This window comes from Mya arenaria, chromosome 4 (genome assembly GCF_026914265.1).
Source record: "Mya arenaria isolate MELC-2E11 chromosome 4, ASM2691426v1".
NCBI lineage: Eukaryota > Metazoa > Mollusca > Bivalvia > Myida > Myidae > Mya > Mya arenaria.
In genome coordinates, this window is record NC_069125.1 from 79,345,061 (window position 1) to 79,360,828 (window position 15,768).

The 15,768-nt window shown below is 35.0% G+C and overlaps 1 protein-coding gene across 2 annotated transcripts; it reads left to right on the plus strand.

The window, feature by feature from the left end:
* The first annotated feature begins 61 nt into the window (after positions 1-61).
* On the plus strand, positions 62-13,984 carry LOC128232470 (forkhead box protein N4-like). Of its 2 annotated transcripts, XR_008260535.1 has the most exons (8): positions 62-231; positions 615-1,410; positions 4,788-4,830; positions 9,010-9,202; positions 10,236-10,507; positions 10,883-10,979; positions 12,207-12,859; positions 12,909-13,984. XR_008260535.1 is itself a non-coding variant. In XM_052946037.1 (7 exons), exons 2-7 carry the CDS (start codon positions 641-643, stop codon positions 12,350-12,352), a joined length of 1,521 nt encoding a protein of 506 aa, XP_052801997.1. In that variant the 5' UTR covers positions 62-231; positions 615-640; the 3' UTR covers positions 12,353-13,984. The 2 variants fall into 2 exon arrangements, 1 of the variants encoding a protein (XP_052801997.1); XM_052946037.1 differs by having other exon boundaries at positions 12,207-13,984.
* The last annotated feature ends 1,784 nt before the right edge of the window (positions 13,985-15,768 follow it).

A 15,768-nucleotide genomic window follows, 5' to 3' on the forward strand; every position in this document is an offset into this window, starting at 1 on the left:
CTTTGATACCACTGGCCAATCAAATCTTACTATTTTGAACGTGCTACGTTCCTTTGTTGTAACCGACGTACTACGAAAATACTACTACTTCCTGTGAACTTGTTTTGAATTTACAAATATATTTTTTGAGAAACGTTAATTGGTTAACAATTAAGTGACAGTGTGTAGTTGAATATTTTAAGCTACGTATCAAATGGCTTATTCCTGCTGGATATATCTGAATTGATCCTGGTAGGTGTAAATTTCGTATTTGAAAATTGACTTTGGACATTATGGGTTTTTTTGCAGCTGTACGTTGGTACATGAAATAAACTGCAACAGTCATAATTTATTTTGATCTTTTAAGCATTTTTCACTAATTTAAGCTAAACATATATGTAAATATCATTTTTTTAATTAAACAACTCTTATTACTTAATTGTATGATGCACTGATTATAAATAAGTTGGTTACAAGCCTAAGCATAAGGCTCTTGAGTGTTGGAATTAAATATTTGCTTACAAATATGTTATGGTGCATTGCAATGGCAGAAATTGCACATGGTCGTATGGAGACACTTAAGAGTCTGACTGAATTGGAATTTCATCAGTTGTGCAAACCTTCTTGTGTTTCAGAAAAAAACAACAGCAAAGCAGATAAAATGACAGCCATGGATTTCTTGCCGAGTGACTTGGAGCACATGAATACAAACTTTCTGGACATGATTGAGAATGAAGCAAACTCGCAGCTCCTTGATATAGACAATCTGAACTCGGATAGACTGAATGATATTCTAAATGGGGATATCACTGGGATGGATTGTGAAGCAGATGAGGTAAACAATTCAAACTGGTTCCAAGGGCTACAGTGGAGTGACACATGCAAAGTACCACAGAGTTTAATTGATGCCTCCAGTGAGGTTGAAAACAATAACCCCAACTTGCTAGTCAATCCACAGAGTGTTCTTCCAATGCACTCAACATATCAGACTCATACATCCAGTCACACACAGCAAATGAACCAAATAAATTCCCGTGGAGGAATTGCTGTAAAGATAAATGGACAAGATGCAGTGCTCACTCCTACCCAGCACCCACACATACAGTATGTGACAGTGCATAATATATCTAGCCTAAACAATTCACAACTTGGATATACCGTCCAACCAGTGACAATTTGTCAGCAACAGTTACAAAATGTTGGATCACTAGCTTCACCATCTTTGTCATCACCAGTGCTAGTTGAACATTTGCAGAATGGAACACAGACTCTTCTAAACAACAACAACAACAATAAAGTGGTGTCACACAATCAAAGCCAAGAGAAAGTGTATCCCAAACCAGTGTATTCATACAGTTGTTTGATCGCCATGGCGTTAAAGAACAGCAGGACAGGGAACCTACCTGTCAGTGAAATCTACAACTTCATGATGTAAGTTAGTGGCACAGCGTTTGTTGGGCACCAGGAATCACCAGATTTCTTTGCAGTGCATGAATAAAAACCTAAAATTATGAGGCAACATCATCGTTACATGGTCTTATGAAGGATACTTAGTTACTTTATCACTTCTGAAATATTAATTGACCAGTAACTGGTGTTGATAAAATATCCTTGAATAACTTTTGAAATGGTTATATGTATACAGAACAGAACAAAACATTATTGGACTTGAGCATAAAAAGCTCACTGTCACAACAATATGTATATATAGAAACCATTCTGTTATAAATATATCGGTAATTAGATTACAGGGATAGTCATAGGCAATATAAATGTAACAGAGACTTAGATCTGATAAAAGGCTAATGAATGAAGTGTCAGAGTTGATAAATATTTATGGTTAGATCTGGCACCTGTATCATTTGCTCTGATTGACATGTCTACAATCTCACTGATACCCCACAGTAACACATCACACGCATTATTTGACCTTTATTTAAAAAAAAAAAAAAAATGGAAATTGAAGAGTTGTAAAATACAAATCATTATGGACAAATAAGCATTATTGAAAGAAACCCAAACAATTTGTTCCCTAGAAATTTAGCTTCCAGAAAAAATACCTCTTGAACTTTGATGATACAATATTTGCTGAAAGTTAAATTGTTTGAATTCTGTAAATAGATTATAATCAAAGATCTACTTCTAACTACTGATAAGAGGGTTGTTGAAACCATGACATTTTGTTGGATTGCATCTATGAAAGGGAGACCCATTGTCATATTGGAATTCCCCTAGGGCTAAATATAGCAGTCCATACTTTAACTTTTAACCATGTATCAAAATACTTTTCAAGTATGGAAATGATCTGACAATATCATTAAATCCTATGTATTGATAAATAAGGAATGACAAAAATCTCAATTAAACAACTCTTTTTTTTGTACTATTTTATGGCTTAACCTGAAAACCCATATATTAAATTATGTTAATAAATGTAGGGTAAAATTCTATGACTTCATTAAAGTGACACTCTTATTCAAAATCAATACAAACTCATGTATGACAAACTTAAATTTTGAGTGATAAATGTTGAACTTCTTACTAAATAATGCATTTCTGGAAAATATTATTAATATTTAAAGTACTAGTGTTTGAAAATCGGACTCCAATCAAATCAAATCGGACCAAGTATTTCCATTTGCCATCGGACAATAATCGAAAGCTTATAAATAATATCATTTTAATAGGAATACATTCTTTATAGTATAATCATGATCATTTAAATGGTTTAACCTGGAATCAGCATGTGTGATGCTATAATCATGCTTTTTGCAACAGTAAACATCCTTTTTCTGTCTTTAATAACGTAACGAAAAAACATAATGTTCAACAAAACACATAATATGTGTTCTTAATAATTGTACATCAATTGCAAAATGATGCACACCGCATCATGCAAGTTATCTAAGCATTTTATCCATGTTGAAGCATATTAATTATTTTGTTTACCAACTTATCATCCAATATTAAAATAACCGGTAATATTGAAGATTTTATCAAAATATCCTAATTTCATAAAACTTTCACACAAAAAAGTAAATTTGTTAATATAACAAACAATACAAAAAAAGTTTCAAAAACAGAATGCATCAAGCCAAGATCCCCGGTATTTGCAGGTAAGACCGGACCCACTACACCATAGCGATAGGTTATTGAGGTTTTATGAAATATATATAAACAATTAATTTAAAAACAATTTGTAATATAGGGAGTTTGTCAGTTTTTAAGGAACAGTATTTACATTCACCGCACTATTCTTTTACCGCATAACAAAAAATACCTAGTTACCGGAAGTTACATTAGCGACATCGATTTTGGACAACCACTATTGATGGTCGCCGACATAGCATTGTCAGCGACGATTTATCAATTGTACTCGATAATCGTTTCATCGCTATTAAGTACTGATAACACAATTGTAACTGTGTATTTGATAGCTGAAAACGCACAAATATGAAATGATTGGTGAATGCTAAAAGATTTACTGTAGTCTACTCTAGTGTCACATTAAAGGTAGAAATTCCGTGTTTTATGCTCATTTCTTTTAAATTAAATCAGTATCCTTCATAAGAAACATTGTTTTCGACATTAATTCATCCTTTTTTGCTATATTAAAACAATTGTATTAATTGTGGTAAATCTTATTTGGGAGTAAAAGTGAATCTAATTAATTTAGGTCGTTGTTCTTTCCTGAAATATTTACAACAACTCATTAAAGCTGCACTCTCACAGATTGAACGTTTTGACAACTTTTTTTTTTGTCTTGGAACGAGCAGTTTTTTGCGTATTTTATTGAAAAAAGACTGATGACAAAGGATCAGATCACAGATGTTCATATTTCCTCTCCAAAATTGATGTTTTGTGCATTTTTCTTAGTAATGGTTTAAGCCACAAAACATTAAATTTGGAATGGAAATATGAAAATCTGCGATCTGATCTTTTGTCAATAGTATTTCATTACTTGTTTGCAGATAATTACGCAAAAATTTGCTATTAAAATTCCAAGACAAAAAATAAAAAAGTTTGAAAAACGGTCAATCTGTGAGAGTGCAGCTTTAACACTTAAAAATGGTAAAAGTTTTATGGACTAGATAGATTTATATTATTGTAAATTATAAGCCAAATATTTATTCTATGTCAGAAGAAATGATAGATAGATTATATTTGCAGAATGATATGTTCTGGATTCGTGGTGAGATTTTATTCCAAGTTAAAATAATTTGTTGATGAGACTTTATGTTCTGCGCTATGAAGTTGATTGTTCCTTGTTCATTTGTGTGTTCTTTCAAGATAATTTGATATATATATATATATAGTTAAAGAGTTATAATTAAACTTACATGCTTTAGGTTGAGTTTAAACATTTTAAAATGATAAGCAAATGGCATTACCGTTCAAAGTTCAATGGTCTCTTTTAAGTTAAATGACAACTACATGTATAATTATAACTATTTCATATACAATACATCATGTGTTTATAAATGGTAAATGCAAAGCCTGCAAATGTGTATTTCAGATTGGTAAATGAGTACAATTATTACATGCTGTGACACACAATAATTAATAATTATATACAAGTTTTTTTACTAGTGCAGCAAAAAGAGTATGTTTATTTTAAATGCTAGCAAATTATCCCCTGTATCAGAAATAAATTGTTTTATCAGCAAAAGTATCTTTATTAAAATGCTGTTTCTTTTTTCCCACTTGTATTTAATGAATATATTATATTATTTATCATGAGATTTAAAAAAAGGAGCATATATGTATTTTTGTATAGAATTTAAGCATAAACTCTTTGTTTCTTTCAGAGACAATTTTCCATACTTCAAGACAGCTCCTGATGGATGGAAGGTAAGAACATCAAAGGAAATCAATCTTTTTTTTTCAAAAGCGAAACAGATTTAAAGCTTCTTAAAATCTGCTGACTGGGACAAACATAAACTAAATGCAGTAGCCAATGACAAGTTAGTTAAAAATTTGAATTCTCATTCAAAAGCCTGGCCAGTCGTTTGTCAATTTTAAACAACACCTGTTGCATTTTATATTCAAATGAGTCTCGCACACATTTGGCCTGTGAAAGTGAGGAAACGGGGTGTGTAAGGTAAGGCAAGTTGACTGAATTCAAATATTGACAGACCTGTTACTCTAATGTTATTGCCTGTCTAATTCTGCCATATGGCCCTTAGAGGTAATGGGAAAATCAATAGATCGCCAAGGTTATCTGATTTATTCAAATGACAATTTTTCCAATATTTAGGATCGAGCCATATTAGAACAGGTTTATTTGAGTTCTTTTATGCACTGCATGGCTAGGCTATCGGTAAATGAAAGATTCTATATTTGAATACATTGCCATGGTCACAGAAGAATGGTTGGGTAGTGGTCTTTGTTCATTTCATAAACACAGATTATAAAAGCTGTATATTAGAAATTGTTCAGATTATTTGAATAAGATATTGATCTGTTGCTCTAGGTTTAATATGATATTTACTGATTTGAACAAATTAAAAATTATTCAAGGGGCTTGGTCACAGTTTCATGATGGAAAGTCAAATATTGTGGAGAATAATGGTACTGCACTCAGCCACTAGTCCAATAATATTTGTAAAATTGCCACCTGCTGCCAGTGCAGGGTATATATCTTCTAAATTATTTAGAAGTATTTGGTTTGCTAAGATGATCACAAGATGACAAAATGTGCCTAGTTTCACAATTTTTAAACATATCATAAATTATGATAATGTATTGGTAGTAATTTATCCAGAGCAAAGCAAGTTCCAACTTATCACTAGGGGGCCATAAGGCCTTTCACTCAGCAGTTACAGAATCATTCAGACTGAAAAGTTAACAAACTTATCAGAGATATTATGCCCGTTAAAAATACACTGTAACCAGTTTGGTAAAAATTGGATTAGAAGTGCTCAAATTAGGGAGCAGACTAAATTTTCAGCAACTGCCCGCCTTATGGAGTACTTGTTATTCAGAAACTGTCTGACTAATGCAGAACCTTTTATTCAGCAACTGTCTGACTAATGCAGAACCTTCTATTCAGTAAATGTCTGACTAATGCGGAACCTTTTATTCAGCAACTGTCTGACTAATACAGAACCTTCTATTCAGCAGCTGTCTGACTAATACAGAACCTTTTATTCAGCAACTGTCTGACTAATGCAGAACCTTCTATTCAGCAACTGTCTGACTAATACAGAACCTTCTATTCAGTAACTGTCTGACTAATACAGAACCTTCTATTCAGCAACTGTCTGACTAATACAGAACCTTCTATTCAGCAACTGACTGACTAATGCAGAACCTTCTATTCAGCAACTGTCTGACTAATGCAGAACCTTCTATTCAGCAACTGTCTGACTAATACAGAACCTTCTATTCTGTAACTGTCTGACTAATACAGAACCTTCTATTCAGTAACTGTCTGACTAATACAGAACCTTCTATTCAGTAACTGTCTGACTAATACAGAACCTTCTATTCAGTAACTGTCTGACTAATACAGAACCTTCTATTCAGTAACTGTCTGACTAATGCAGAACCTTCTATTCAGTAACTGTCTGACCAATGTAGAACCTTCTATTCAGTAACTGTCTGACTAAAGCGGAACCTTCTATTCAGTAACTGTCTGACTAATGCAGAACCTTCTATTCAGTAACTGTCTGACTAATATAGAACCTTTTATTCAGCAACTGTCTGACTAATACAGAACCTTTTATTCAGCAACTGCCTGACTAATATAGAACCTTCTATTCAGCAACTGTCTGACTAATATAGAACCTTTTATTCAGCAACTGTCTGACTAATACAGAACCTTCTATTCAGTAACTGTCTGACTAATGCAGAACCTTCTATTCAGTAACTGTCTGACCAATGTAGAACCTTCTATTCAGTAACTGTCTGACTAACGCAGGAGCTTCTATTCTGCAACTGTCTGACTAATATAGAACCTTCTATTCAGCAACTGTCTGACTAATATAGAACCTTTTATTCAGCAACTGTCTGACTAATACAGAACCTTTTATTCAGCAACTGTCTGACTAATACAGAACCTTCAATTCAGCAACTGACTGACTAATGCAGAACCTTCTATTCAGCAACTGTCTGACCAATGCAGAACCTTCTATTCAGTAACTGTCTGACTAATGCAGAACCTTCTATTCAGCAACTGACTGACTAATGCAGAACCTTCTATTCAGCAACTGTCTGACTAATGCAGAACCTTCTATTCAGCAACTGTCTGACTAATGCAGAACCTTCTATTCAGTAACTGTCTGACCAATGTAGAACCTTCTATTCAGTAACTGTCTGACCAATGCAGAACCTTCTATTCAGCAACTGTCTGACTAACGCAGAAGCTTCTATTCAGCAACTGTCTGACTAATATGCAGAACCTTCTATTCAGCAACTGTCTGACTAATACAGAACCTTCTATTCAGTAACTGTCTGACCAATGTAGAACCTTCTATTCAGTAACTGTCTGACCAATGTAGAACCTTCTATTCAGCAACTGTCTGACTAATGCAGAACCTTTTATTCAGCAACTGTCTGACTAATGCAGAACCTTTTATTCAGCAACTGTCTGACTAATGCAGAACCTTCTATTCAGCAACTGTCTGACTAATGCAGAACCTTCTATTCAGCAACTGTCTGACTAATGCAGAACCTTCTATTCAGCAACTGTCTGAATAATGCAGAACCTTCTATTCAGCAACTGTCTGACTAATGCAGAACCTTCTATTCAGCAACTGTCTGAATAATGCAGAACCTTCTATTCAGTAACTGTCTGACTAATACAGAACCTTCTATTCAGTAACTGTCTGACTAATGCAGAACCTTCTATTCAGTAACTGTCTGACTAATGCAGAACCTTCTATTCAGCAACTGTCTGACTAATACAGAACCTTCTATTCAGCAACTGTCTGACTAATACAGAACCTTCTATTCAGCAACTGTCTGACTAATACAGAACCTTCTATTCAGCAACTGTCTGACTAATGCAGAACCTTCTATTCAGCAACTGTCTGACTAATGCAGAACCTTCTATTCAGCAACTGTCTGACTAAAGCAGAACCTTTTATTCAGCAACTGTCTGACTAAAGCAGAACCTTTTATTCAGCAACTGTCTGACTAACGCAGAAGCTTCTATTCAGTAACTGTCTGACTAACGCAGAAGCTTCTATTCAGTAACTGTCTGACTAACGCAGAACCTTCTATTCAGCAACTGTCTGACTAACGCAGAACCTTCTATTCAGCAACTGTCTGACTAATGCAGAACCTTCTATTCAGTAACTGTCTGACTAAAGCAGAACCTTTTATTCAGTAACTGTCTGACTAAAGCAGAACCTTTTATTCAGTAACTGTCTGACTAAAGCAGAACCTTTTATTCAGTAACTGTCTGACTAAAGCAGAACCTTTTATTCAGTAACTGTCTGACTAAAGCAGAACCTTTTATTCAGCAACTGTCTGACTAATGCAGAACCTTCTATTCAGCATCTGTCTGACTAATGCAGAACCTTCTATTCAGCAACTGTCTGACTAATGCAGAACCTTCTATTCAGCAACTGTCTGACTATTTAAATGCAGTACTTTCTATTCAGCAACTGTCTGACTATTTAAATGCAGAACCTTCTATTCAGTAACTGTCTGACTAATGCAGTGCCTTCTATTCAGTTACTATCTGCCTAATGCAGAACCTTCTATTCTGCAACTGTCTGACTATTGCAGTACCAATACTTTTTATACATAAACTGTCTGACTAATGCAGTACATTTAATACATCAACTGTCTGACTAATGCAGTACATTTAATACAGCATCTGTCTGACTAATGCAGTACATTTAATACAGCAACTGTCTGACCAATGCAGTTAAGGTCACATTTCTTAGAGTGATTATTTCCTTAATTGTTGATGATTTGTTGTTCATTTTGAATATTTTAATACTATGCACTCCTTTCCTAAGACATTCATTATTTATACTTGGACTTTACATAATAACTTACATTGGTGATATGTTCCAGAACTCTGTGCGACACAACTTATCCCTGAACAAGTGTTTTGCGAAGTACGACACAGGGAAGCCCACAGGGCAGCATACACGCAAGGGCTGCCTCTGGGCTCTCAACCCTGCAAAGGTCGAAAAGATGGATGATGAGATCGTCAAGTGGCGGAAAAAAGACCCAGAGTCTGTCAAGCTTAGCATGTCTAAACCTGGTAAAATATTCTTTTGGAGAAAATGTTACTCAACATGTTCAGTAATTTCAGCAGAAAGACTAGATAGTTAGTTCATTTCAATATGTTTATTTCAAAACTTACTAGGAGCATTAGAAGTCATTTTATTATACCGGTACCTCCACCAGACAGTGGTTTGGGCCATAAAGAAATCACCTTGTCTCGATCATCCGTCAATCCTGAGGCATCAGGACAGGTTAACCTTTTTCATTACTCAATATGTTTTTGAGGTATTGACTTCAAACTTCATACTCAATAGAACTCATTGAGTCTGAGGAGAAGTCCAGAGTGCAGGAACCATTAATATTGCGGCAGTATTAATTTAGTTATCGCTCTTTGTTAATTTTCATACTTATTTAATATCCAGAGCATTTCTTGAAAAGTCTTTGAGGTATTTACTTTAAAATTCATATACAGATAGATTTCAGTCAGGAGAAGTGCAGTGCAAAAGAACCATGTCTTTGTTGCAGGATGTTTTTGGTCATTGCCCTTTGTTAATTTTCATACTTATTTTTTGTCCTGAGCAGATCTTGAAAAGTCTTTGAGTTATTTACATTAAACTTTATTACGACATAAACCAATATATCTTATTTCGGGGAATTGCAGTTCACAAGAACCATAACTCTGGGTGCAGTATTTTACTACCCATTATAACTTTATATGTTTTTGAGGTATTAACTTCAACTAGACAAAAGAAATATATTTTTGTATTTGGTCAACTCAATTAAAAACTGTGGTATGCATTTGAAAACATAAAAGAAAATTTCATGCATTTTTTCACAGATGTTATAGTTCTTAATCCTATCTAGTAGGACCATTAACTTAATTGATGCCTTCTCGATGACAGGGCATTCAAGGAGCATACACCACTCCCAGGGGCACTTCGTAATACAAGAACGTAACTAGTGTAGTGGGGGTATTCATCTCATCTAGTTAAATTTGTTTGATTTGTAAGAGTGTGTTGTACATGAAATATATATGGAGGCCATTTTCCAATTCTTTCTTTCTATTACAGAGAACTTGGAACTGATAGAGCAAGGCAAGGCTGGGCCTCCGCGGGAGAGCCATGAGGAGCCAGCCACGCCCATCAAACAGGAGCCTATACCGGTCCAGGTGACACCCGTCAAGTCGAAAGGTCTGGTGCTGGGAAGGGAGGTATATGCGGGGCCAGGTGGGCCAGTGACCATCATCAAGCGTGAGGCATCAGTCAGTGTGAAGTTAGAGCCAGAGATCAACGTCACTGACGTCAGTACGTACGACCCGCCAATGCCTGATGTCGGCTGCCAGGTAAGGGTCTAAATTACCTTATATCAAATACATGTGTTTTAATAAACAGCGGCATCTTTATACAGGTTGTGATAACATTAAGTCTTTTTGGTTATTCAACTGTCATTTTTCATTAATTATCACCTTTACAATAAGATGTTAAAAGAATGTGTACAAGGCTTACTCGTTTTAGTGTACATTCTATGCCAGGGCTTTTAAAGCATCATTCATTCATTTTTCATCTGAAAAGTCAAGTGAATGAACTTTTAAGAAATAACAGAAAATAAAGATTTATTTCTTTAGTCTGGAATTCCATCTATTAAAATAGCCCTGAGAAAATATTAACTTAAACAAAGTGCCGTACTTGATGTAATAACTGAGCTGTGTTTATTTCAGACACACCTGTGGGATGAGGACCTATCAATATCAGTGGGGAATTCCGTCCACTCCACCCCACCCCCCTCTTCTCCGCTCATGTCCCCTACGTACAACGGTATGTGCTCCTCATACACATTATCCATGTTAAAATCTCCTATAGCATTTATCATAGCGTAAAAAGCAAATTGTAAGCAATCAAGGTTTTTCATTGTAAAATTATTATTTTATATACCTGACTTTGATTTTACTCTTAATCTTTCTGATGATTGCGACAGACCCCTGCAATGGTCATTAATGTATGGCTGAACGTCATTGGTCATGAATGTATGGGTGAATAATTGTGGTCCCCTGCAGTGGTCATTAGTGTATGGATGAATAATGGTGGTCCCCTGCAGTGGTCATTAGTGTATGTATGAATAATGGCGGACCACTGCAATGGTCATTAGTGTATGTATGAATAATGGCGGACCACTGCAATGGTCATTAATGAATGGATGAATAATGGCGGACCACTGCAGTGGTCATTAGTGTATGGATGAACGTCATTGGTCATGAATGTATGGGTGAATAATGGTGGTCCCCTGCAGTGGTCATTAATGTATGGATGAATAATGGCGGACGCCTGCAATGGTCATTAATGTATGGATGAATAATGACGGACCCCTGCAATGGTCATTAATGTATGGATGTAAAATGACGGACCCCCGCAATGGTCATTAATGTATGGATGTATAATGACGGACCCCCGCAATGGTCATTAATGTATGGATGTATAATGACGGACCCCCGCAATGGTCATTAATGTATGGATGTATAATGACGGACCCCCGCAATGGTCATTAATGTATGGATGTATAATGACGGACCCCCGCAATGGTCATTAATGTATGGATGTATAATGACGGACCCCCCGCAATGGTCATTAATGTATGGATGTATAATGACGGACCCCCGCAATGGTCATTAATGTATGGATGTATAATGACGGACCCCCGCAATGGTCATTAGTGTATGGATGTATAATGACGGACCCCCGCAATGGTCATTAGTGTATGGATGTATAATGACGGACCCCCGCAATGGTCATTAGTGTATGGATGTATAATGACGGACCCCCGCAATGGTCATTAGTGTATGGATGAATAATGGCGGACCCCCGCAATGGTCATTAGTGTATGGATGTATAATGACGGACCCCCGCAATGGTCATTAATGTATGGATGTATAATGACGGCAATGGTCATTAATGTATGGATGAATAATGACGGACCCCTGCAATGGTCAGAATGTATGGATGTATTGTACATCACAGTCTGGCAATGGAACATGTTCATTCTTTCAGGAGGCAGCCATTACCATGGTAACATTACCTACACGTGTATGAGTCCCCAGGGGGTGCGGAGCCCAAGCCTGACCCCCAACAAGATGTACCCCCAGACCCCCACAAAGATGTACCCTCAAACACCCTCCAAACTAGTCCTCGCATAGTGGACACAGTAAACTCACTTTGCTCAAATGTTTGAATCTTGCTTTTCTGATAAAAAAACTAACTTGTATAAATACTTTGTAATAGTAAATACTGCAAGAAGAATTCTACAATGATAACACAGTGGTTTACTTTTATTTGGATGTTGAGATTCTGACCTTACTCACAATATTATTTTTATTCAAGAACTTACAATATGAAATATGCATTGCCTTCAATTGCTTGTATTTTTCTAACACTCATTTACTGAATGGTTATGTTGTACCAGTGTATCCATTTCCAGGGTTTGTGCAAAGAGATTGTGCAAAGCTTTATTCTTTCCTGAAAAATATCCATTTATTCCAGTAAACTCAATATCATTGAATTCATGTTTTGGCTTTCACATGATGATGTGATTTGAAGTCCAAGTGTTTGCATTGCTGTGAATTTCATTTCATATGTTACATATATAGAGTTTTATTTTTAATTGATAGCTTGCTTATCTTTCATTTCATGTTACTGTTACCATGGTACCCTTTATACATGTCTAAGAACTTAGTGGTTTTCATTACATGTTAGTTACCCTTTATACCTGTCTAAGAACTTAGTGGTTTCCATAGCATGGTAATGACATCACTGTAATAACTATGTTAAAGATGTGTAATGGCTATGAATAAACATATCCATTTTGTGCAATTTTGAATTTGATACAAATAATACAACAGAATGATTTCCTAAGCTTATAGTAGGACAGCCAGATGCGAGCAAAATCTGGCTCTAGTCTCTAAATGTGTTCAAACCCTTCACAAGCACTCCAAAAAGCATTTAATGCATACACATATGGTAGCTTCTATGTACAGATATTGGTATTAATTTATAGATTTATAGTGAAAATAATACCAAGGCTTTTTTTCTCTCCCTTCAAAAGGCAAATGGGATATAGAAATGGTAGGCGTGTGTGTGTGTGTGTGTGTGTGTGTGTGTGTGTGTGCGTGCGTGCGTGTGTGTGTGCGTGTGCACGTGTGTGTGTGTGTGCATGTGTGTGTGTGTGTGTGCATCATGGCAATCTTGACCGGAGCATAACTTGAAGTCTTTGAGGTATTGATTTCAAACATCATATACAGATAGATCTTATTGAGGAAAAGTGCAGTGCACAAAATCCATAACTCTGGGTGCAGTCTTTTTCTAGTTATTGCCCTCTATTCATTTTGATACTTACCATATATTTTGTCCAGAGCATAACTCAAAAAGTCTTTGAAATATTGACTTCTAACTTCATAAACAGATAGGTCTCATTGAAGAGAAGTGCAGTGTACAAGGATCATAACTCTGGGTGCAGCATTTGTTTAGTTTTTGCGTTTTGTTCATTGTAATCCTTTTTCGAAAAACGAAGTTGATACTGTTCTTGCTTCGGCTAGTGATATGTCAGTCTGTGACTGCTTTACTTTCAATTGTAATCCAACAAGAGTTATATTTGATTGTAGTTTGATTGGTGCAGTAGTTAATTTTTAGAATACTTGAAATGTTTCTTTAATATAGTATGTTTATAGCTTGTAAAGCAGTCGGTTGAATTTAGCATATAATGTAAAAACTTTAAATGTGACTATGAAAGAAATTTTTACTGGTGGTAATTATAATGTATTTTTGACAGTTGCAGAATAGTTATATATATATATATATATATATATATATATATATATATATATATATATATATATATATATATATATATGTATGCTTTAATTTTTAATTTTGTTGTAAAAGACTTTGTGGTCAGGTTTTCGGACATGTCCATCCTATAGCTCTCACATGGCAGCCAGTTGTATCATATATTCTTAATGTTCATGTTGTTTTTCACTTGGAAACCATTGAATGGATTCCGTGCTCTGTTGTTGTTTTTTATACTTTTTAAACAATGTACATGTATTTTTTACTTTGTAAACAGATTTTTATGTACTGCTCTAACCTAGTGTATAAAACAGCTTGTAGATCACCAATGGTTGAGTTGTTTTTATCCTGTGTAGCTCAAGTATGAATATGTTTAACGTTTTAACCAATGAAAGCCATGGTGTTACGTGGAGTTAACAAGCTTTATGCCTAAAATAGTGACTAGATTCAGGCAGAATAGGCTTATAGCTGTGTTTTTACATGTAAACCTATTTGAGACTGAAATTCTAGAGAACTTTTTTACGCATTGCTGTAACACTATTAGTGATTAAATTGTCAAAATAGAACCAACTCGACCTTGTCCACTCTCCAACTTAAACAATGTTGAATTACCATACTTAACAACAATATTTATCAACACTCTCAATCATTTATTATTATTACATTATTTGCCAAATTAGCCATGGAAATGTGTTTTCTAATTAGGATGGTCTCTTAGAATGGGTTACGATTCATGTGTATAATGTCTCAAATAATCATTAACCATCCACACGGCATCAGTCACTCTGGAGTTAATCCCTTGAAGTGTCTGTCATTGCTTACATTGTCCTGACGCTTGTGGTGACAGGCTAATTATGCTCTGCTCATTATTGCAGTCATTGTAAACATAGATATGTGCTATAATTTTGTAATTTTAAGCCATTTTGTCTGAAAGAGGAACATGATTTTGTGATCCAGTTACAGAATGTTTATGTTGTCATAGTAAATTCAGATGTAACTAACTTGTGTACAGGTGTTACTAATTTTACTAAGTCTTGTTGTTATATAGTTTTTATATTAATTTCTGAAATGGCAAATAATGGAACTTTGTACAAATTTCCATGGATGAAATTTTCCTCAGTAGTTAAGACACTATGATTGTTGTGAATGTTTTTACATTATCAAACATGTTTATTCTGGCCACTTGTCTTAAAGATGATCTCAGAACTCACGATGATGGTCTTACACATATGAAGTGTTAACCTCTGTCATGCTACAGTAGTAATGATTTTCTGTTCATTCAGACTTAACCAGTCTCTGCTCGCGGCAACACCATCCTTACATGTAAATAACATTCCAAAAAACATTTAGAGAAGATAGTTTTATTGTCTTGTGTTGGCTGAAAATTTTGTCAAGTGGAGATTCGTGTGAAATTCAGGAAAGTCTTTGTGATCTCAAAATAGTGGTAGTTTAGAACTATTTATTATTTTGTATAAATGAGTGTATGAATGTAGTAACCACTTCTCCATTTAGGATCAACATGAAATTCCTGTGCAGTATTTCAAACTTCACTTGGTGCTCACAAATACAATTTGTATCCACATGTATTGTACTGTCATTTGTAGCTTGTATGATTTTTGCTATTTTTGTCACATGACCACTGTGGTCATTGTTGGTGAAGTTTTGCAATTAGGTTAAACAAGGATGTGTTCAGAAACCAATGAAGATAATGTATACATTGTAATATCAACTGATATCATATTGTTTTGTCATATTTATACTTTTTTAATAT